Source organism: Porites lutea, chromosome 11 (genome assembly GCF_958299795.1).
Source record: "Porites lutea chromosome 11, jaPorLute2.1, whole genome shotgun sequence".
In the NCBI taxonomy this organism is placed as follows: Eukaryota; Metazoa; Cnidaria; class Anthozoa; order Scleractinia; family Poritidae; genus Porites; species Porites lutea.
Window position 1 is genome coordinate 16595949 of NC_133211.1, and position 21560 is coordinate 16617508.

Consider the following 21560-nt stretch of genomic DNA (forward strand, 5'->3'; position numbering starts at 1 on the left):
GCGACCCACGCTTAGGGACATTTTAAAAATAAAACACTTTTGGGTCGTAACAACAAACTCAGTTGGACCTTCGTTTCAAACCACTAAGACGAATATGAAAGGTAGGTCTATATAATTTTTCATTTCCTATACTCAAATAATCTATAACTTTAGGAAAATTCGGAAGAGTACTAGAGTCTCGATTTAACTTGAAACTAGATTATTTGTTTTGCAATGAAAATTCTTTTTAAACGTTGTTTACTGTTTCTGCCTTGAACTGAAACATGATCAGTATTTCGTAGCACAATATATTTTTAAATGTTTGTTGAACATTTTAAAAAAGATATTTTCTAATCTCCGCAACAATTAGTAAGTAACTTCAAAAAAATTATTTCGAAATTTAAGTCATTTTTGGAGCGCGCGAATCTTTTCTTGGTGTCAAAAAATCGTTCAGAGGCATTGCATTCAACTTTTGGTTTGCCGCACAATATAAATATGGACAATTTTCATCACAAATTTTAAAGCAGAAAATTAAAGACATTCACTCGAGTTTCGTGCTGTGCTTTTCGTTCAGCATTTTAGTGAACATTTTCGTCATCCTTTTAGGCGATATTTGGGGGTAAAAATGGCTCAGAGATTGTTGCACTATCCAGTTTCTTATTCTATTTGGTCATGGAAACTAAACCCGCTAAAATCGTGTTTCCCGCCGAATCTGATCGGGACAGGATGTGTGTGCGCGCAAGTGATGAAGTGAAGCAAATCATTCTCCCAACACCTAAAATGTAAAGTGCTGTCTTTATCCCGCGCTTGGTATCAATGGTCTATCCCTCATAAGTGAGTCATCTCTTCAACAGAAACTATGGAGCTGTGCCGTCATTTATGCACTGCAAAATGCGTGTATACCAACAAGACAAAATCAGCGCGATTTTCACGTTGATAGCCGGGACTATTAAACAATTCAGCTCAGTTTTCTATGACTTGAATCAAACGATTCAAAAAAACTTTAACCATGGCCAAGCCGGAGAGTCTAACTTTGTTTTCAATGATTAAGAACTGAAAGCTCATCTCCCGGCTGTTAAATATGGTTACGGCTTGTTTTGCTTCGTGTAACCGGCAAGGAAACACGGTACAAAATGGGCAGGGTTAGCTCAACAAAATTTCAGTTATCATAAGAATTTCTGCACGGCATGAAAACCGGCAGGCCATCATAGACAGGACATTCACAATCAGATCTTTCAACCCAGAAAGGTATCTCCTTTAATTATGGATAAGGTGACCGAATTGTTGTTTTGCCTGTTTTGACAATCTGAGAATAAATAATAGTGTTGTCACAGGTTTACCGTCCTGTGTTGCCAGTACTGAACCGCGTGTATGTTGTGTCAGTGAACAGTTTGATTACGAAACGTAGACTGTTGCAGTCTGCCTTTTCTCTTAAAATCCGTCTAGTCCTTATTTCGGCCAGCGCGATTGCAAACCACGACGTTATGTTACAATAAGGGATTGGGACCAGACGCCCTCGCTTGCTTGGCTTTCGTAAATTTGCAAAGAAAAATAAGAGACTGCTCGCAGTCTAACAAAACATGACACTAACGCTGTATTCATCATATCCGAAGCGGGCGTATAATGTAAATCCCAAGATTAAAGCCATGACGAACACTGAACATATAGAAAGTCTCATCCAATAATTCTATATCTTTATTCTAGTTATATCTTATCCGTAATTCGATTGTATATCGTCTTCGCTAAGTGTTTTAAATATTCCCGCAAGTTTCGTGCCCTCTACGGATCTGCATTGAGCCGCCGCTTTTTGTTGCTTTACGTCACTCGTCCAATACTACTCAGGAGCGGATCTAGGGGGAGAGTGCAGGGGGTGCGTACCCCCCCCCCCCCCTGCGGTTTTCTAATACAACTGGTATTCTGAAAAAAAAAACTATGTGGTTTATTGGTGTTGAAGTAGAGCAAGAGACGAGTGCACCCCCTCCTAAAAAAAATCGTGGATCTGCCCCTGCTACTTGCTTGTTCCGATTGGTCAAATAGTTTTTATTCACTTAAAAGTTGTAGTCGTTAAGATGTCAAAACTGACTTTCATTATTTCTGATTATTTCTTCCCTACAACTCTTATTATTTATTTACTTACAGGGGTGGTGCTTATCCAAGTGGCTTGCCTGTTATGCTCCTTCTTAGTAATCACTACATCGGCACCTCTAGAGAAAGAGATCCAAACTACAGAAGAAGAGAAATTTGAGGGTATTCCTCCCATAATGACTGCAACACGCCAGCTGATAGAGAGTGAATTGCCCGAGAAAGAAGGGAGAAGCTTTCCAGAGGTTGACGAACTGGCCGAAAGCGAATATCCTGTCGCCGCAAAAGAAGACAGAGAATTCCGAGAAGTTAATGCAGAAGAATTCTTCAGGAGACTTGAAAGGGAACTTGCTACGAAAATGGCAAGGAGAGAGGGTATAAATGAAAAGGGAAACAAGGAGGACAGGGACTTCGAATTAAAGGGAAACGACGAAAAACGTGAGGAGATAGAACTTCCAGCGGAAATGTTTCAAGATGAGCATGATGAAGTCAGCCGAAACTCTCCCAAAGATGAAGACCTCACAACAGCTGATAGAAGTCTTAAAAGAGAGCTTGAAGAAATGCTGGCAAGAGAGATAGCGGAGGAAACTAAGAAGCGCGAACTAGGTGAGGAAGAAGAGGAAGAAGAAGAAAAAGAACTGATGCTGAGACCGGAGAGAATGTTCAGCAGGGAGGTTCTGGAGAAGAGCGAGAAGATCTTCAACAGGGAAATAAAAACTGCGCTTAAAGAAGACGACAGGCATAATAAACACAGAAGAGATCCCTCTGAAGAAGGGAGAAAGATAGATCCAGAAGAGGAACGTGAAAAACATGAAGAAAATACGGCTCCAAACCAGAAAAGGAAAGAAGAAGAAGAAGAAGAAGAAGAAAGGGCAGCAAGATCGAGGGAACTCAACTTCAGAACAATGCACTCGGGTGAAATAACACCAGAATGGAAAAAACTGGATGAAGGAGTCCGAGCATCAGAAGAGAGAAAGTGGCGCGAACGTGAAGCCGAGAGGGAGAGAGAACGCTTTGACTACCATGGAAACAAGGAGCGTGAACGGGAGGAGTTGAGAGAGAGAAGGCGAGAAGAAGCCCTCGAAAATGGTAAACTGGTTCATGAGAGAGAAATGGAGGGGCGCAAACAGCGTGAGACATTAGGCTCCCATGGAGCAAGACTGGAGGAAAGAGAGAGATTTCGATATAGGGCTCGTGGCAACTAAACAGGGGGATTTTATAATTAAGCAATTTGTTTTATCAATACTCTTATTTATAACTTTGTTCGTAGTCGCTGAAATAATTTTCTCTCCAATTATGATCTAAATTCTTGGCCTACTGAGCAGTATATTACAGTGTTAGAGACTTGGCACGACGCACATATAAACCTGAACAAAGCCCATGAAAAATAAAATCGATCAAATCTTACACGATATTTATTCATTTGTACTCTACTTCATTCTTTCTGAATGAGTCGATACTTAAGTCAACTCTCTCTGAGACCTACACCTTTAGAACCAGCACTAAGTGTCTGTCTTACAGAGATGTCCGTCTTATAGAGAGTCAAATAAAGAGAATGAAGAAAGGCAGGGACCAACTCTAGGCCGTGTCTGTTTTAACAAGGAGTCTGTCAAATAGAGGTTAAGAGAGAGTCGACCGTATCTGAACCCTTGGTACAGGTTAGATTACAGTCTCTCACTTAACGGATACCTCTATAAGTCGGACACCTCGGACGCCTTTACTCTCTTTATTTAACTCTCTATAAGAGAGACATCTCTCTAAGACGGACACTTAGTGCCGATTCCAAAGGCTTCCGTCTTAGAGAGATGTTGACTCACTGTGGTAGGAACTGCAAGAACAGGACAACCAGGAGCGGATCCAGAAAATTAAGAAATTGTGGGGCCTTGACACTTCCCAGCTATATAAAAAATACTTATTTTCCCGGGAATTCTTTAAAGATAATACAACATTTCACAGAAAAAGGTGAGTCCGCGTCCCTTTTGGACCACCCCTGAATGCGCCTTATTAATTCTAACCATCACTACGGCAGTTTTTTTTTTATTTTTTCAAAAAATTCACAGACGCCTTATTTTTCCTTGTTTTAATGTTTGCTAATAACCTACATGCAATTGTAGTTGTACAAGTTTCTTTTATGTTGTTGGCGTTTGATCAGCAAATATGCATGACAAAAAACAACGCCCCTGGCCTCATCAAAATTTCCAGTTATCGGAGCGGCTCACTCAGGTACTGAAAAGCAATAAAAAAAGGTATACTCATTAGAAAAATAGAAAACAGAGCCTGTGAGTGTGCTTCATAGATCTCGAAAGACCTGGAGCAAGAATTCGAAAACTCATGGAACGGGACCTCAGTCATGAATATGACTAACAGTTGTCCACGTGGCCAGTTAGAGAAAACGGCTGAATATTTTCTTTTTTCTAGCGTACATTGCATATTCTGTTTTTCACACTTATCAGATAAGCGTACCTTTTCTTTCGGATCTGTAGGAAAGGAAAATACGTTTGGAAAAGACACAACTAAATCAGTGCCGTTCTATTCTCAGGGTTTTTTTGTACTTACTTTCAAATTTGTAGACCATGTTGTGCCATTCCATTCCTACCAAGTTGTCATAGCAACCCAGAGGATCCGAGCCGTACATGTTATAGGTCTCGTCAGCATCCTCGCCTCCCCAGCACTCGCCCCAGTACTGAATCCCAAAATACTGTTGTCCTGAAATAGTTTTAGTCAACAAAATAAACTTTATAACCAGGGTCTTTGACAGTTTTCTATAGTACCAGATGCATTTGTGACAGTGCCGGACATGTCTCTTTTTTCCGCTGCAAGGCGGATTAATAGGGACTTTAAGCAAATCACTACGGCGACTCCTACTACGGCTGCGAATTGCGCATGCTTGGAAATGACCTTTCGTATTAGTGCTAAATCCTACAAAGTGAAGACCTGCCTTGTGGCGCAGTCGCTACTACGTGTGTTTCTCCTTTTTTTGTCCTTTTTCACAATCACTGGTTTTAAAACCTATCATAGATTTTTTTTACACTCTATCAAGAAAATATTGGAAGCTTCCGGTTTTCCAGTAATTACGTCTTTCCTGCCTATCCTCAGTCAAGAGCCATAATAGGACAGGTCCTATTATGATCTCTCTTCTCAGTTTAAAATCTTATCCTCAACCGAGGTCTAATACTGCGTCAAGTCGTACGGCAAATCTAGGTTTTGAGGCTTGTAAGAATCATACAGCAACAAAAACTCCTCGCCACTGATTAATCCTTGATCATAAGAGAGAAAAATAACATCCGGCTTGCTTCTCTAAAAGAGTTTCTTACGACTTACTAACAGCGAAAGCAAGTGAGCGAGAAATGCCGTAGTTATTTACTTAAAGTTGAAATTTGGCGGTTTACTGTGACGCACTCTGGATACTTTGTGTTTTGTGGCGTTTTTAAAGTAATTTGTTAACTTTTTGCAGTGTTTCTGTATTGTAGTCACTATTTAAGTGTGAAAAAATTAATAAAAGTCATTAATAATTACAACAAAAAATCATTGAGACTTACGTCGGTTCATAGCTTCCTCCGCACACTTCCTTACAACTTTCGACAAGTCGAACCAGTCGATGCCGCCGGGAATCGTTCGAAAATTTTTCAGAAGTTGCGGCATAGCTCGATTACGTCCGTCTTTGAAGCATCCGACAGGCCTGAATGTTACTCCTAACAGGAAAAAAAAGTGCGTTTCGTCATTCGGCTGTGGGCAGATATACTTTTTGTACCTGCCTTAATGAAGACGATTGTCCATTCATCTCTCTCCTCCTCAGAGGCTCCCACTTGAAATAATAAGAGGCAACTATACGAAATGATGAGCGCACAGGGAATCAACCCCGGTAGAGACCTCACTCCTCCCTTTCCGTTCCCATCGTCCCCCGCGCGCTTTCTTTTCGCTTCTTCTAAAGGCTCTAGCGACAAACAAATGCTCTTCTGAAGTACAGAGAACAAGCCGGTTATATTCAAGTTTCAAGCACATTTTTGTTGTACGGAAATAAGGAGTGCTCTTTCCTGGTCTTGTAATAGAGTCCATGATGTAAGCATTTCAAACTTCCAAGAGGAAATCCTAGCTAGCAACGTTACCACAAAACACCTCGAAAGTTTTGAAACTAATATTAATCTGTATGTTTGACGGTTGAAGGTAAAAATAAGAGACCCTCATTTTGATGATTTACCTTCAGGGATAGGTTCCTCAGTAGTAGGCGCTTCTGTCGGTTCAGTGGGCTCGACTGGCTCTAAAATGTGAAATAAATGAAGGATAGAGGTCATAGAGGAAAACTCAAATACCTGGATGACAAGGCATCATATAATGACTCAGTGAACAAATAGTGAGCAAATGGGGGTAAAGTGTTAACCCCAAAGAAAGTTCCAGTATGCAAAGCCCAGACCGCTGTCATCTCTGCATCATGGTTATGTGGTTTAGAACTGGGCTAATCAACATTAGAAATGTTTACTCCATGGGGGCTCTAATCTTAAACAATTCCTTGGTACGCAATTTAGAACCTGTACAGTGTGTGACTGTATCACTGACTAAATTGCATGCTAGTTTCTCCGGCTACCAGTAAAAACGCCTGTTATTTAGGCTTGGTTTCCGAATCAGATTCAGAATCGTAACTTATTACTGACAGAACAGCTACTACACACCTCTTTACGTTGCATGTGCCTACTGCTTTTGGTGCCATATCGTTAACTCACCAGCTAAATTTCATTATGCCATGTTAAGTTTAGGATCGAAAACAAGAGGCAGTGAAGTTACCCGCTTTTCCAAATTTAACTTAAAAGCACAAAACAAACCAATAATGCAGAGAGAATTCTCTCATAAGAAGTACTCACCATCTGCGAGCCTTCGGCAGGAGATGAACGGAATCAAGAACACGAAAATCCAAAGTTTCATGATTGATCTTCAGATTTACGACAACGTTAAAGAATAAGCTGCTAGATCTGGGAAAAAGTATTGTTCTGAGAACAAGTGCTAATGGAGCAGTATTTTAAAATGAATCATTATGTTCTTGAGATGAAATATAATACTACAAGTGTTGGGAATTATATATGTGTAAGCAGATATATGCGTATGCAGGATGCATGATGTTTGTCAAATAAGTCTATTGTAGTGTAATAGCTTTAGCTTCCACGACGGTATCTTATAGTTCAGCTATTTAGAGAGCACCATGGACTAGTAGTTCTTGTTCCCCTTTTTGATGTTATAGAGTACATAAATGTAGATCAGTCAATTATGTGTAATTTTCTTTTCCATTTCCACAACTGGAAATTGAAATTGAAGTTACAAGTGACACCGAATAACTTCACTGATACAAAATTAAATTGTATTAAGACAAAGAAGTTTTGCCACGGAGCAAAAGTAAATATAAGAACTGTGTAATATTTGCATAATAATATTTGTATGAAAATGCAAACAACTGTTATGTAACTAGCGAGTTATCCGTACAGGCTCTTTTTAATTGCAACAAAAACGAGAAAAAAGATATTTTTATTTAAGACGAACCAACATCCTGGCCTTTTTAGGGCACACCACGGATTTTATTAGCCATCTCACAACGATCCACAAATCAAAACAGAGTGCCAAGGTGCCGAGGAAGATCTGATTGCTTTGATTTGTTTCAGCACACTTTGAATAAATATACTTTTTTAAAATTCCCTAATTGTACACTATCTTTTTCACCTGAAAAAGATGGAAACGAAGATTGCGGAAATTAGGCTTAATTAGTGAAATCTACTCCTCCATTTAACAGATTAGTGTAGTTTCCTGCATTAATTACCGGAAGGTCTTGAAATATATAAAACAATCCAATTCAAATAAACAGATAAATGGTCATATTTGGGAGTAGCTTAAGGCTCGACACACTTTCATGGGTAAAGGAAGAAAATTGAAAGCCCAGGAAGTGCGAGTGTTGAATGTTGGCGGCAAAAATGGAATAAATTTTTTGGACAGGAAGATAGAGTCATAGAGAAGAAATTTGATGCTTGAATAACAGAGTCACTTCCATTGTCAAGCTATTGGCGATTAAAAGTTCTAACTGCCTGGGAAAAATCATAAGGCCTTTTAAAAGGGGTTGAAGGACATAATGGGATTGCACTGCGATTTTAGTTCCGGGCTTCCCTTACTTCAATGCGTTCTATGTCATCATAATCGTTCCAGGTCCAGAAGAAACTGAGTAATACTAAGTCTGCCGGACTGAAAGAGAACGGAGACTGTAGTTCATGAAATCTAGGTCTTGAAAAAGAGAAGTTCTTAAATTCTTTAAACTTATACCTCCTCAGAGCTATAAAAAAAAATAATACTCATCGATAAAAGTCGAAGCTTTTTATTCTTTATCATTTGCACGTGCATACGTGCATACGCGTAATACGTTTGCATTCAGGAAGAAAAAAAGAAATAGTGCAAAATTGCTTCGTTATATGTTGTTTGAAGAATGTCGCCGAAAAATGAGCCCATTGTGTCTCAGCTGCGATAGATAATCGGTCGGTTTCTAATGGAAGAGTGGAAGAAGAGGAGTCGGCTTTCGTGACTTCACACTAGAGGCATACTACTTTATTTTGTGGGAACAGTGCTTGTCAATGATCCTGCAATGGAAGTAAGAGGCGGAAAAAAATTTAGAATGCACCCTCACGTTTATTATAATTTTTTTCCCAAATAACCTTATACCAACTTTCTTGGACAGATATTCAAGCAAAAAGATTCCCGGCCATGGTCGTAATGAAAATATAACATCACGCTGCTTAGGGTATGTTCACACTCCGGGGGGGGGGGGGGGAATCAAGGAATCCGGAATCCAAGTTCCACTGACAAGAATCTGGAACCTAGTGACTGGAAGGGATCCGGAATCCGCGGCGTGGAATCCAGAATCCAAGACTATCTCGGATTCTCTTACATGGGGCGACTGTTTGGTCTTCCTCAATTCTGGGTGAAGATTGATAGAACTCTTCGTAGTGGGAGACGAAGTCGACGCCGTCTTCGGTTTCCCGCGGAGGTTACTTCCTCTTGATAGGCTAATGGGATATGCCGTGGGATGGAGTCGCATTTTCAGGACGGGATTGACTATCGTGTGCATTTTCAATAGCGTTACTAGAATGTAGCCTTGGCCCCCACTTGTGTACCAGGTATAAGTAGGGATATATAAAAATGATTCCATTTATTTCAGGATAACTTAGTACCCCCGGGTGGTTTGAGCGCAACCTTGCACTTTTTTGTAGTCTAGCCCGAGTAGTTAGAACATACGACACGTAGTGACCAGTTATAATCTTTCTTACTTGTAATGCTCGTCCTTTAGTTTCAATGGGGAGTAGAAAGACAGTGACTATGCCCAGAATGGAAAAACCGCTGTACAAACTAAGTGATAACAGGATTGATTGTGGCATGAGAACCTGTGAAAACAACGTGATAAAAAAATGGTGATTTGAGCACTGTTCACGTCGGATAAAATACTTGGCGAGAAAAGACAAGATAAAGGAGGAAATTGGAAGTGGAATACTTAAATTTTATGGTCTCTTGAGCGAGTCATGATGAAACACAATGTTATACTCATAATATACCATGTTTTTCATCAGTACTTTACGAAATGACGTTTCCTTTTTTTCCATGAGCAGAAAATTTTATTATCTAATTGTTCTACTCACCATGGCAACAAAAGGGGTTATCATACATCCTATCCTCGCTGCACCGGAGCACGCTCCCAAGCCGATTCCGCGCATGCTCGTGGGATACACCTCCGGGGTGTATACATAGCCGCACATATCAGCTATGCTTATGAAGAGACGAGCTCCATATAAAAACATAGTAGTCGATAAACGGCTAATGAAAAATTGTGAAGAAAAACAATTTCAGGCACTGTCAGCTGGTCAGTGAATGGCTACTGCAACTGTACGATCTCTTACTGGGGCCCGAAAAACTCACTGCTCGCGGCTTCGCAGCTGGCACACTCGCATATCACGTGCTCTCACAGATTTTCGAGCAACGTAAAAGAGAGAACAGTGCGGTGCGTCCTCTCTTTTACGTCGCTCGAAAATCCGTGAGAGCACGTGATATGCGAGTGTGCAAAATGCGAAGCCGCGAACAGTGAGTGTTCCTCTGCTGCTTCGGGGAATGGCACTGAGCTACTTTGCTTAATAATCCAGCCTTTTGTTTGAGTCTAATTTAGTAAATATACGGCAGAATTTTCCAGCAGCATGTTGGAGCGAATTCTGTGTTTTGATTGGTCGCTTTGGTCTGGCAAGAAAAAGTGGTCTTTTTGTGCATATAATGAATCATTTATTGTTAGCTTGTTTGGTCTCAGATGGCAGGATATTGGCCTCTTTCTTTTAAGCGTTTTTTTTTTCACCACGACTTCTTCTCGGTCATATAAGAACGCAAGAAAGGACTTGGCGCATATTACATGGAAGAGTTATACAAATCGGATAAGGGTAATTGCCCATGATGAATACTCGACTAATGCCTAATGCACTGTAAAAATCCTCGCCACCACTTCGGGTTCAGTGAAACAGGTTTGAATTCAACTGTGAGGTAGTTTCAGGCTTATTGCAAACATTTCATAAATTTCTTTCTCTTCTTGATCGTTTTTACAACTCTGACGTGTTCTCCTGTCATGATATAAAAACAGAAGAAGTCTGTTGCATTTTTTTTATCTTAAATATTCCACGCAGTTCTCTCTGGTTCGTGGCGAGAAAGGAAACCCACGATAAAACAGAATTAAAACTGACTCACCTTCTGGTGCAAATAAACAAGGCTGTTAGAAAAACAGCGCTCCCTACGAAGGCTACAAGTTGAACCATTTTTCTACCTATTTTGTCTACCATGAAAAATATAAACACTAATCCTGAGGGAAAAAAAATATAATCAGTCTAGTTAGAATAACTATAAAATACATCAAGTTAAGCCCAGATTATTCCCCTGAGACTGAATGAGTACTGTATCTCTAGTGATTTCGCGCGATTGGCATCTGCGGCACTCAGTCACTCTTGGGTTTTATTATTGAGGAGAGACAGATTTGGTCTTTGTCTAGACTGCCTAGCTGGGGGATCAGAGTGCGGCAGGATTCGCGCCACTCGTGGCCAGTGCCGGAGACGCGTGAATCAAAAACTGTGAACAAAACCACCCGTAAAATGAGCCAGTCGAGTTTGAGTTTCACCCGTGGATACACATAATGCTTTTGTCTTTGAGACAAGTTTAAGAGTGGGACGAGGAAAAAGAAAGAAATAGAAACCTCAGAGTTATAGAACAAAGAGAAATGTGAAAAACCTAATTCTTTTTATTACAACAAGGAAATTCTTCCAAAACTTTTGGAGGGAATAGTTCTTTTGATCTATGACCTTGTAATTGAAGATGAAAACATCTGGAACCATGAGACAGTAGATAACTTTGTGGAAAACTCTTTATCTGAGCCCGGACTATCATGCACTACTTTGTTCAAAACAGGTGGAAAAAAGTCATTACCTAAGAGATCGCCAGACATAACAATCAAGTAATTCGCATAGTCTTCATAATCTAACTGTTTACAAGGACTGGACCCTTGTGGTACGTCATCTTTATCGCTTGGAGAATCGACCCCACCAGGATTGATACCTGAAAAATACAGTATTACAACCAAGCTTTAGCTAAAGGCATCAATCGGAGAGGCGTCGATCTGCCAAATTTACTGCTGTTGCAACTTTGCTTGAAATTTGTAATGTCATAAATGCATAAAAGCGGTAAAGAATAGGCATGGGCTAGTTTTCTATGAGTCAAGGGCGGGGAATGCGGTCCCAAATTATTATCTAATCTTAAACAAATCTCCCTAATCTGTCTTTTAGAGTCTTATTTTTGTTCACAAAAGCTCTCAGAGTTCTTTAACCGGTTAGTAGGCATTATTTATAATGCTGACAAGTCTGCTACCGGTCCCGGCCTCTTTCTCAATTTTCCTGGATGCGCCCCTCACAAAGACCCATTCACGAGAGACTGTGTTCCAGAAAAAGAACAGAAGTACGAAGATCGTGTTCAGTTGTCGATTTATTGCCCTTGAACATCTCGAATGAGTGAAGTCTTACGTGAAAACTTAGCTTCAATTTTCGGCAAAAGAATAATATTTGACGATTTTATCTGAAAATCACTGCTGCTGAATTAAACAGCGCTCTTTAATTAAAGTGAGGGAATGGTTGAAAGGTATTTGCATCTATTGCTCATCCTAAGTTGTAGAATTGTCTGGAATAAAAAAAATCCGGTATCATCACTGCAGTTTCCACCACATTTTGGGAATTTCATGTCCATGGCGGGCGGGAGGCGATAAGAAGCTACTAACAATTGTACATCATGTTGCGAATCGTGGATACTTACCTCTACAACGGTCAACTCTTGAAAACATCTCTGTCGTTATAAGCGCTATTCCATAGATTACAAAATGACTACTGAACCTGCGTAGAGGACAGTCATGGCTCTGATTAGCTATTCTTTAATCGCTATCTTTTTGGGGTATTATGCTTAAAAGTCGTTGTAAACTAAGGGCTCACCAAATGATCCATAGCAAAATAGTAGTTCTTCGGAATTCTGGAGAAAATAGATCTGCTATCCTGCCTAGTTGAACCTAACAATGTATGGTACAAATGACCAACGTTATTTTTAGAAATACTTATTAAGTCCTAGTTTTTTTAAAGTTAGTTTACTAAAAGAAAGTAACTGAACACGACCGAGCTAACAACTGGCCTGTTTTTCTTTTCTGCTGATAAAGTCACGTAGACAATCTGCTAGATCAAAACGTCAAACTTATCATCGTCACAAATGAATGAAAAAGAACCTTTTTAGATAAACAATTGAAACAGCGTATTTGAATACTATGTATCTTTTAAACCTAATTGTCTTTGGTATTGTTTGATAATCGAAAAATCAAATTCATTTTAAAAGAGCATAACGGAGATGTAGACGGAAGACAAAAACAGCAAAAAGCAGACGGGATTGATAAGTTAATGATGGTTTTTTGTATTTTTCAGTAGTGTCAGAGTGATTTCGTTTCAAAAGCCGAAATAAGATAACGATGTCCAATCAGCCTCAGAGCTCAGAAGTTGCTTGAAAGTATCTCAGTGGCACCACTGATTTGGCCGGATCAGGAACACCCGGGTCGATGATGGTGAAGAACAACAACTGCATGAAAAGATGAGAACGATGAAGATGAGAATGACGATGACGACTGAAGTCCGTGATAGTATCTCATGTCCTCTAGTTGCGACAGAGCCGGTGATTACAAAGGGGCAAAGGAAATTGAGGGAAGTGTCTCGTCCGATACTTCATACCTTGTGTTTTTCGGACCGACCTTGCGATAAACATGTGATACAATAAGGGAAGCCGGAATAAAGGAACATACAGGGAAGAGTAGTCTATAGCCATGTAATTTCGCTTAGAGACAGTACATACCAAAGCAAAGAAAATGAGCATGATAAGTCGGAAATACCTCGTGCTTTTCAGTGGCCACCAGTTCTCCTGGAGGAAGTTCTTGTTTGTTCTCTTTCGCTATTCTTTGCAAAATACGCAGAGCTTTCTCTGGCTTACCTACGGTCATGAGAAAACGAGGTGACTCTGGCACAAACTGTAAAAGTGAACAAACAAAATGGGCAATGAAATGAATACATTCATGTGAGTTTAGTCTAGATGACTTTTGAGAAAAATTCGTACTGAAGCAACATCAGAACGAATACGCTTTTGCTGTTGAAATGTTAGTATAACGGCGCCCTGGCCATACATTGTGTCGTACTAGGTCGAACACAAGAAAGTTTAAATTTGAAATTGTTACCGGTTGCTTTTATACTGGGTAGATGTATCGACGAGGCCCCAGTTGTTCAAAGGGTGAATAACTCCGTCTACCAAATCGATCTCTATCCACTGGATAGCCGGTGCAATTGGTTTTCTTGATACTTTTCCACTGGAGTGATTTAATCGGTGGGTAGCGCTATCCAGCTTTTGAACAACTGGGACTGATATCCTTTAACTCATGTGCAATGGGGGCGGAGGAGATCGAAAGCAAGTGCTGTAAGTAACCGATCTCCTTTCATAAGCGCATTGTACTCTAGCTGAATAGTGTGTTCAATTTAAGTAATATTTTGCACTTCTCACCTTAGAACAACAAAGGAAAAGAAGTAAAGGAATGGCGGAAATAAAAAACAACCATCTCCAACCCAATGTAGGCATCACCACAAGTGCAATGGAAATCTCTATACAGGACCCAAGTGACCAAGATAACTGCAAAGAATAATACAGAGTGCTCACAATGTCCAGTTAGTTTTCGTCTTATCTTGTGGTGGGAGTTGTGGGGGGGGGGGGGAAGGGGGCGGTTATAACACCTTAAGTCATACGTAACTGTTAACATCTTGCGTACGTTAAATTAAAGAGTTGACTGGACGTTAGCGCTTACTTCTGACGTAAAGATTTATGCAACTAATCCCTGAAATCAGTTCGGAGTACAAAATCTTACTAGTGTTGTTAGTAAGCAAAATTCCTTGATTTTATACAAAAAATTAAATCGTTTTGATTCGATTTTGATAGTGGTCTCATCAACGAATTGTCAAGTGATCTCATGTGAACATATGAACAAGGGTGGGAGATTCACGCGAACATATGAACACAGATGGTTTGGTAAGCCGAGATCCGGCAAGGATTGTAAGGTAAAAAGACCAAAACTGATTTACCCCACTCTGTATGCACCATATCTAATTTATCCCAGTTGTACTTGTTATCACTAAACTTACCGAAAGGGCGTTAAGCATAACTCCTCGTCGTCTGCTTGGTAGGAATTCAGCCCATAGATTCATACTGAAAGGTACATGTAACAAGGCAGGGGACTGCTGTTAGTGGTCAGGAGCCTCAATTCTTAACAACAGATATCTATGCGCTTTTTTGCACAGAACCAAATCACCGAGATGAGACGCTCTGTATACCCTCTGCTTCTCGTAACTGTATTATTTCGAATGATTGGATAACGAAAAAAAATGGTTTTTTTTCCTGGATATAATGATTAAGTAAACTAATGAACGAGTCTGTCGATTCAGTCTGTTGCCCGCCTGTCGGTTGTTCATTCAGTCGGTCGGTCGTTCAGTCAGCTAGTCAGACATTTCAGTTCATTCATTTAGTTAGTCAACTAGTAGGCTAGTCAGCCAGCCAGTCAGACAGTTAGCCAGCAAACTAGCCAGCCTGTATTTACCGGTAATGCAGGCAGGCAGGCAGGCAGCCTGCAGCCAATATGTCAGTCGGTCAGCCGGCCAGAAAGCCAGTCGGGTAGCCAACAAACAAGCCAGCCTGTATTTAATGCAGGTAGGCAGCCCTCAGCCTTTCTGTCGGTCAGTCAGGCAGTCAGTCAGTCAGTCAGTCAGTCAGTCAGTCAGTCAGTCAGTCAGTCAGTCAGTCAGGCAGTCAATCAATCAGTCAGTCACTTCCTCAGTTGTATTATCTCACCATTGAGCTACTCCTCCCATCCCTAAGCCCACCACTGTACTAAACACCATGATCCAGAAATAATTTGCCGCAAATGTACTCAGTACAGCGCCAGTAAAAACCACCACAGTACAAGCAAGGATTTCCTAGATAAAGCAAAAAACATTCACTTGATTGATAATCGATCTATCCGATGTAACACTGAAGAGTCAATCCAATTTCAAGACCAATTTTGACACATGATCTTGGCTCCGTGGCTTGAGAGAATTAATCAGAGGAATGTACCATTCATCTCTGTGCCTCAAGGTGCATGATTTTTTTAATTCCTATAAAGATCTATAAATAACGGAGACAGTTATGTAAATTGATGTACCGAATTTCTCATTCTACTGTATTTACACGTGGTAAGATTTTCAACGGAATAAGAAAATTTGATGATAATCAAATGACAGAATACCCAAAATTTCAACATGTAAATCAAAGGGGAAATAAGATCAACAAACTAATATGCAGAGTAGATATATAATCGATAGATAATTTACCTTCTTTCGTCCAAAGTTATCCGAGACATATCCCCAAATACATGTACTTATTGTCATCCCTGAGAATACAGCCTGAGATATTAAAGTAAATTGGAGTAACCTGAGAAAACAGCCGACATTTTGCGACGCCGCTGCTGGTTTCCCCGCAAAATAACGTCTGAGAAACAAGCGCAGAAATTCCATACTGATGATGCGTCACTACGCAGATCTGGGTAGTGTTTCTGATTGGTTGAAAATTTGCTTCAACCAATAGAAGCACCACCCAAAAGCTTTAATAATTCAAGTAATCCTGTCGTTCTTTCATTCTTTCCCTTCCTTTTATACCGTTCTTTTCTGTTCAATAGTTATATCAATGTGGTCTAGTTTGCTGCGTGTATGCTTAACCTGAATATCAGGCTAAGGATAGACTGAGCTAGAGAACTGAGATTTCCGATGCTCAGATTACTATACTACTGTGGGCTTTAGTCAGGTCTTACCGTAGTTATAGTTGCTTCTTGCCATGTTTCTAATTGCCATTCACATCGAATAGCAGGACATACAATCGCCAAAATCGTCACTTCCATGGAGTCGGCCATCTGAGCAACAGCAAATAAGTAAGAAAGATCAACCCTTCTTGATACAAGACACGGCATTAAAATAATTATTGACATTATTTATATCATGCTTTCGAGACCAGACATAAAACGAAAAGCGAACGGGAAAGTAGAGATTGGATTAGTGACAAGGCAAACACCTGTGTTGTTTAACGAGAATGTAATTTAAGGTGACTGGATCGTCGGTGTAAACAGCAACCCGGTTCCCAGGGTCCTTTGCTGTTCAAAAACCTCATCATCGAGAAACTTACACTTGTTAAAATCAGAGAACGATATTGAAGAAGAGGCTGAATAAGGTTGTCTTTTTTGCCTCACAACCTTGCTTCTGGGGTTATCTGTTTTTTTTTTTCAATATTGCGACGGCAAGAGAGAAGTCTTCAACACCCAAGGTCTGCTCGTTTTTCCGGAGGCGACATATCAGAGAACTAGGGGACCTGGAGAAGAGTTCCCTTCGAATGTCGTCAGTGCGTCCCTGTTTATTATGTTATTGTACGGTTGCCGTCGATCGTAAAATAATAGCAAACAGCTTCCAAACTTGATCAACGCAGGCTGACCATAGCTGGTTATGAAAACGCACCCAGGGAATTTAAGCATTTTTTGAATGACTAATGAACAGCAGTTAAAGATATTTAAAGTCTCTTTCGGTTCAAGCAGTTCAAAGTGTCTCTTACACGCCAGTTTGGAGTTTATTAGTCCTAAACATTACTCCCACGCTAGAACGTGATATCTTATGTGGATGCAGAAAAGCATGTGTAGAATATTTATTCTTTTTTTCTGCTGATAACAGTTGATGATGATTGGGTTGTGGTGAGACGTATTCCTCTGAAGGAATGCGCTGTAGTTCAGTAAAACTTTCAGGCTTACCCAAGCCAGGCCGACAACGAACATAAGTTTCATTTGAAAAGGTCCATAACCAAGTTTGTCTATCGCATCTTCAACAGTGTAAGTAGCTTTTCCTCCTAAAAACACATAACATAAGAATTTAAAATGATTCCTTTGCTATAATTATTACAAGGAATGGAACCCCGAACGCCAGGTTTTCTAGTCCCCGTTTCCTTCCGGATTTCCCTTGGTGCAATGCGCTCCGTTGTACCAAAACGGACTTTCATTTACCAAGGAATGGCGAAGCATTAGGATTCTTTTCAAGGAAGTTGACTGGCTGTGCTGATTGCTTCCTAAATAAATTTTGTTTGTAGTTTTTCAGTTCGTGCAAAACCCCACTTACACGAGCACTGAACACATTCTAGGTTGCTGTGCGTGGATCCTCGAGAGGCTTGTTCTTTGACGCCATGTTGTTTGAAGTTAAATTTAATGTCACTTTGTGTGTTTGTTTCGCTGAAGATTTGAGATATCTGGTGGCAATTTTTAAGAGAGCACAGCTGAGAGCAGTTACTCTTGATAAACCCCTTTCCCATGAAATCCTTTGCTCGCTATACACTACACACACTGCCGATTAAATCGCCGGGAAAACCCCACGAGGAACGTGTTGATGCACGCTTACTCGGCCACGAATGGTTTGTTTCCTGACTCCATATTGTTTATAACTAAAACCTCTCTAGAGCACTCACCCTGTCCTGCTGAATCTTGGGATAAAGATGTGCTGTCTTCTTCGCCTAATTTCTTATGGTCTTGTGCTTCCATATCAGAGAGATTTCACCAAGAGTTTAGCAAAGGCGAGTAATCTTGGCAGTTTCCTCTAACTGGTAAAAATCACACGCCCGCGAAATGATTCAGCAGCCCCCTTATAATTTGACTAAAAAAAATCTTTTACTTATTGAAGCCGTCATTAACAGGCTGTCCATTTCCTTTCGATAAATTGTTATAGGAAAATAGTTAAATCGGGATTTAGGGTTGATCTCTTCGCAAAGTATAGTAAAATTTCTAGAGCAGGTACCGGTATGTTTTTGCTGCTACTGAACAAGCCATGCATAATTGACGCTGTATAATATTCTTAAACTAGTTTTAAATCGGATTACTCAGTACTAGTACTCTCAAGTATGATCGGAGGGTCTATGTACCAGTGGTTATAAGTTTGAACTGTACTTGGACCACAATCACTTAATAAAGTGCAGCGATCTAACCTGCTGTGGAAAATATTTGGAAACCATGGGATAGACTTAAAAAACTTTGAAGAAAGAGCAGAAGAACTGAAGTCCAATAAGTGATTGCAAAGATCGCTGCGATCATTTAATAACAAGAGATCATAATTTCTATGGTAGGTTCGTCGTTGAATTAGGACAATTTAATCAAATCAAAGTCCCTCCACATCGTCCTTCCAATTAGACCGCCATTTTTTTCATTTGTTGACCCCGCCTCGCTTTGGCGCGCTGAGTCATAAGAGCGAGTCTTCCGGAAGTCAACCAGTTAACCGGAAACTGTTTCCACATGGTCCGCATAGTTCTAAAAATAACTCTTTTGACATAAAGATATCCCGAAGTCACGACTGGGAGACTCCCTCTCTGTCCTATTATGATCTCTTGTTTAAAAGTTGCGATTCTATACTGTATTACTGCCCGCCCATGGAGCGTTTTTTTCAAATTTTTCTGTCGACAGTAAATTCTACGGGTGTAAATTGTGTGCCATTGGTATCCGTACTTAGAGCGATTTTCGTATGACCTTGAAATGAAAACGCGCGAACAAAACAGAAACAACAAACAAACGGAGATAGAGCGATTTGATTGTTTTATCGAACGGATACAAACGCGCCTTGCTTTTGGTTGGTTAAGCGGACGCTCGGTTGAAAAAACTTCGTGCCCGAGAACTCTCTAGAAATCAACCAATACTTTGCTTTGACGTCATATTGCAACACGATTGGCCAATCGAACAATGCTTTCTCCATCTTAGGGTTTTCTTTGGCGGGAAAACGAACTGGTTATGTTTTGATCTTTTCATCTATAACGAACACTTACCGAAACCATTTTTCAAGGTCATACGAAATTGCTCTATACTATGGAACGCCGTTACTATCTTTTAATCCTAGCGGTTGACTTAGCCTGCGGAGCAGACTCACTTGGGTGAGTTAGGGGAAAGTTTCGCCACCAAAATGTTTCCCGCGACCTCGCACAAGTGGCAAGCCTTCTCGCGGGCTATGGGTAACTAATTGTATTACGTTTAAAGAGTTAATTATCCCTTAGCACCTAAAAGGACATAGACCTCATGATCAGTAAAAACTAGCTGAAATTGGTGAAGTAGCTGAAATACTACAGTAGCTTGATTCTGAAATTGCCCTAGAATTTTAATGAAGTCGCTGAAAGTCTGTAATACTTAACACTCATTACACTTATTTGACGTTAGTTTACCCAGCTTTTCTCCTTCGGCTGGATTTGTTTGTAGCACAAATAACATTTCGCACGGGCATACCAGGCAACGTGTGTCAGAAAGCCATTATAATAATTTTATCGCCTAAGGAAATAATAGTTCTTCAGAGGCAAATATACGGAGCCATTTCTCGACCATATAAAGAGTCTCAAATGTATTGTTACCCTCCAGTTTTTTAAAATTTAAAAGAAGAGATTTTTTAATTAGTGATAAATATAATTGTGATCTTCTCAGCTGTGTTGATTGTTTGCCAAAGAAGGATAAACAGACTGCAAAAATAACTGGTAGATACGTATGTGTCTGCTGATACAATATCTGGTACAAACCACCTAACGTCCGCTATACTGAATACGCCAAGAGTTATCCTACGTCTACTGGGTAAAGAGACTCGGGAGTAGGAGGCAAGGGTATGGATATGATTTCCTATTTTTTCAAGTTTTGTACTCATGCAAGTAACATGTGATTATGTCTTCAATATTTCAGTAAAGCAGTTTTCAAGATACTTACAAAAAAATGATGCTCTCAAACGGCTTCCTCCAGGTTGTTGCTAACTGTTTTTTCAGTGTGTCGGGTTTGTACTGAAATGACTTTTAAGGGTGATAAAAACTAGTTGTGTTAAAAGGGTGGTCGTTTTGGCTGCCGTCCTCTGTCGAACTAAAGGGTCTAGGCGTTTTATATTGGTGCATAATAAACACAGAGCCAAAACATTTTTTAAAGTTGTTATTCGTTTTTTGTAGCATTATTATGTAATTATGACCTAAATACAGCAAGGAAAACCCTTGTAAGACTGCTTATCTAAAATGCCTTTGTTGGAAATTTCAGTGGAAGCTGTAATCAACTTTTTTCAAAGATGGTTTCAAGTCACCTGATTTTTTTGTTCCTCTTGGTGTGGAAAATTGCAAACCGTAAGTACTTTTCTCAAGACTAAAGGCCGTCGAAAGGAATTATTCACCCCTGGTTGCATTGATCTTATAACAACTCAGTGCCAAGTTTCATTTTTAAAGCAATTTTAGTTAACCCGGGTAGTTAAGTAGTTATTGAAAATTCAGTCGAACCTCCCTTAAGCAACCGCCCAAAATGCGAAGATTAGCTAAGATTTAGTGGTCGCTTACCTTTAGACTGATAGGTGGTTTGTTTTCCGAGTAGAGTTCCTAACACTTAAACTTTTTAGAAAAGGCCATGCTGGCGTGGAGTTCCTAAGCCCATATCAGCAACAAGCATTAAACTTCATAAACAGGTCTAGAAAGACCGTTACACAATTGAATAAAAAATTCAGTCTTCCTTTGCGAACTGTATTCGCCGTAGGTTTCTGATTTCTCAGTTTCTTGCAACTGAAGCTTTGGGCAAGAAAACCCTTGCAGATAGGAGATAGTCCGTCGGCAGTTTTCCTCTATTTGTGCGTCAACTTTCACAAATGTGTTAGCATTGCATTTTAAGGTTAAATTTGACAAGCTATTTGAATGTGCAGCGAGTTCTACGGTCACGATTGACTTCAAACTTGCAGATATAAAACAAGAGAGCTCTGAGGCTTATTTGCTGAAGTTAGAGAAAAATCTGTCTTAGGGTTTCGAAATTACTGACATTTTTTGTATAAATGCGGTTTTAAACATATACCGAT

At 40.0% G+C, this 21560-nt stretch overlaps 3 protein-coding genes and 1 pseudogene across 3 annotated transcripts; 2 read left to right on the top strand and 2 right to left on the bottom strand.

Annotated features, from left to right (window-relative positions):
• The first annotated feature begins 2170 nt into the window (after nucleotides 1–2170).
• On the top strand, nucleotides 2171–3437 carry LOC140951943 (uncharacterized). The gene has a single exon (XM_073401324.1). It carries the CDS (start codon nucleotides 2241–2243, stop codon nucleotides 3264–3266), a length of 1026 nt encoding a protein of 341 aa, XP_073257425.1. The 5' UTR covers nucleotides 2171–2240; the 3' UTR covers nucleotides 3267–3437.
• A 689-nt stretch (nucleotides 3438–4126) lies between these two features.
• On the bottom strand, nucleotides 4127–7084 carry LOC140952588 (uncharacterized). The gene is made up of 5 exons (XM_073402016.1): nucleotides 6918–7084; nucleotides 6260–6319; nucleotides 5601–5753; nucleotides 4618–4767; nucleotides 4127–4287 (listed from the first exon to the last, which is right to left on the bottom strand). Exons 1-5 carry the CDS (start codon nucleotides 6976–6978, stop codon nucleotides 4277–4279), a joined length of 435 nt encoding a protein of 144 aa, XP_073258117.1. The 5' UTR covers nucleotides 6979–7084; the 3' UTR covers nucleotides 4127–4276.
• A 1573-nt stretch (nucleotides 7085–8657) lies between these two features.
• On the bottom strand, nucleotides 8658–18475 carry LOC140953270 (synaptic vesicle 2-related protein-like). The gene is made up of 15 exons (XM_073402769.1): nucleotides 18193–18475; nucleotides 17489–17583; nucleotides 16508–16606; nucleotides 16032–16103; nucleotides 15511–15635; nucleotides 14808–14871; nucleotides 14176–14301; nucleotides 13517–13651; nucleotides 12582–12655; nucleotides 12405–12485; nucleotides 11533–11630; nucleotides 10804–10915; nucleotides 9720–9894; nucleotides 9354–9467; nucleotides 8658–8666 (listed from the first exon to the last, which is right to left on the bottom strand). Exons 1-15 carry the CDS (start codon nucleotides 18263–18265, stop codon nucleotides 8658–8660), a joined length of 1452 nt encoding a protein of 483 aa, XP_073258870.1. The 5' UTR covers nucleotides 18266–18475.
• Nucleotides 18476–20305: 1830 nt separating this feature from the next.
• The window catches only part of LOC140953271 (uncharacterized), a 9410-nt pseudogene continuing 8155 nt past the window's right edge, over nucleotides 20306–21560 (top strand).

Excerpts from the sequence above, each read along its gene's own strand:
- LOC140953270 (XM_073402769.1), bottom strand. The coding sequence starts at position 18,265 with ATGGAAGCACAAGACCATAAGAAATTAGGCGAAGAAGACAGCACATCT. Across the intron at positions 12,656-13,516 it reads TGGCCACTGAAAAGCACGAG|GTTCAACTAGGCAGGATAGC; the intron begins GTATTTCCGACT and ends ATACATTGTTAG. Across the intron at positions 11,631-12,404 it reads GTTGACCGTTGTAGAGGTAA|CGATAAAGATGACGTACCAC; the intron begins GTATCCACGATT and ends CGATTCTCCAAG.
- LOC140951943 (XM_073401324.1), top strand. The coding sequence starts at position 2,241 with ATGACTGCAACACGCCAGCTGATAGAGAGTGAATTGCCCGAGAAAGAA.
- LOC140952588 (XM_073402016.1), bottom strand. The coding sequence starts at position 6,978 with ATGAAACTTTGGATTTTCGTGTTCTTGATTCCGTTCATCTCCTGCCGA. Across the intron at positions 5,754-6,259 it reads TGAGGAACCTATCCCTGAAG|GAGTAACATTCAGGCCTGTC; the intron begins GTAAATCATCAA and ends TTTTCCTGTTAG. Across the intron at positions 4,768-5,600 it reads GGAGGAAGCTATGAACCGAC|GACAACAGTATTTTGGGATT; the intron begins GTAAGTCTCAAT and ends AAACTATTTCAG.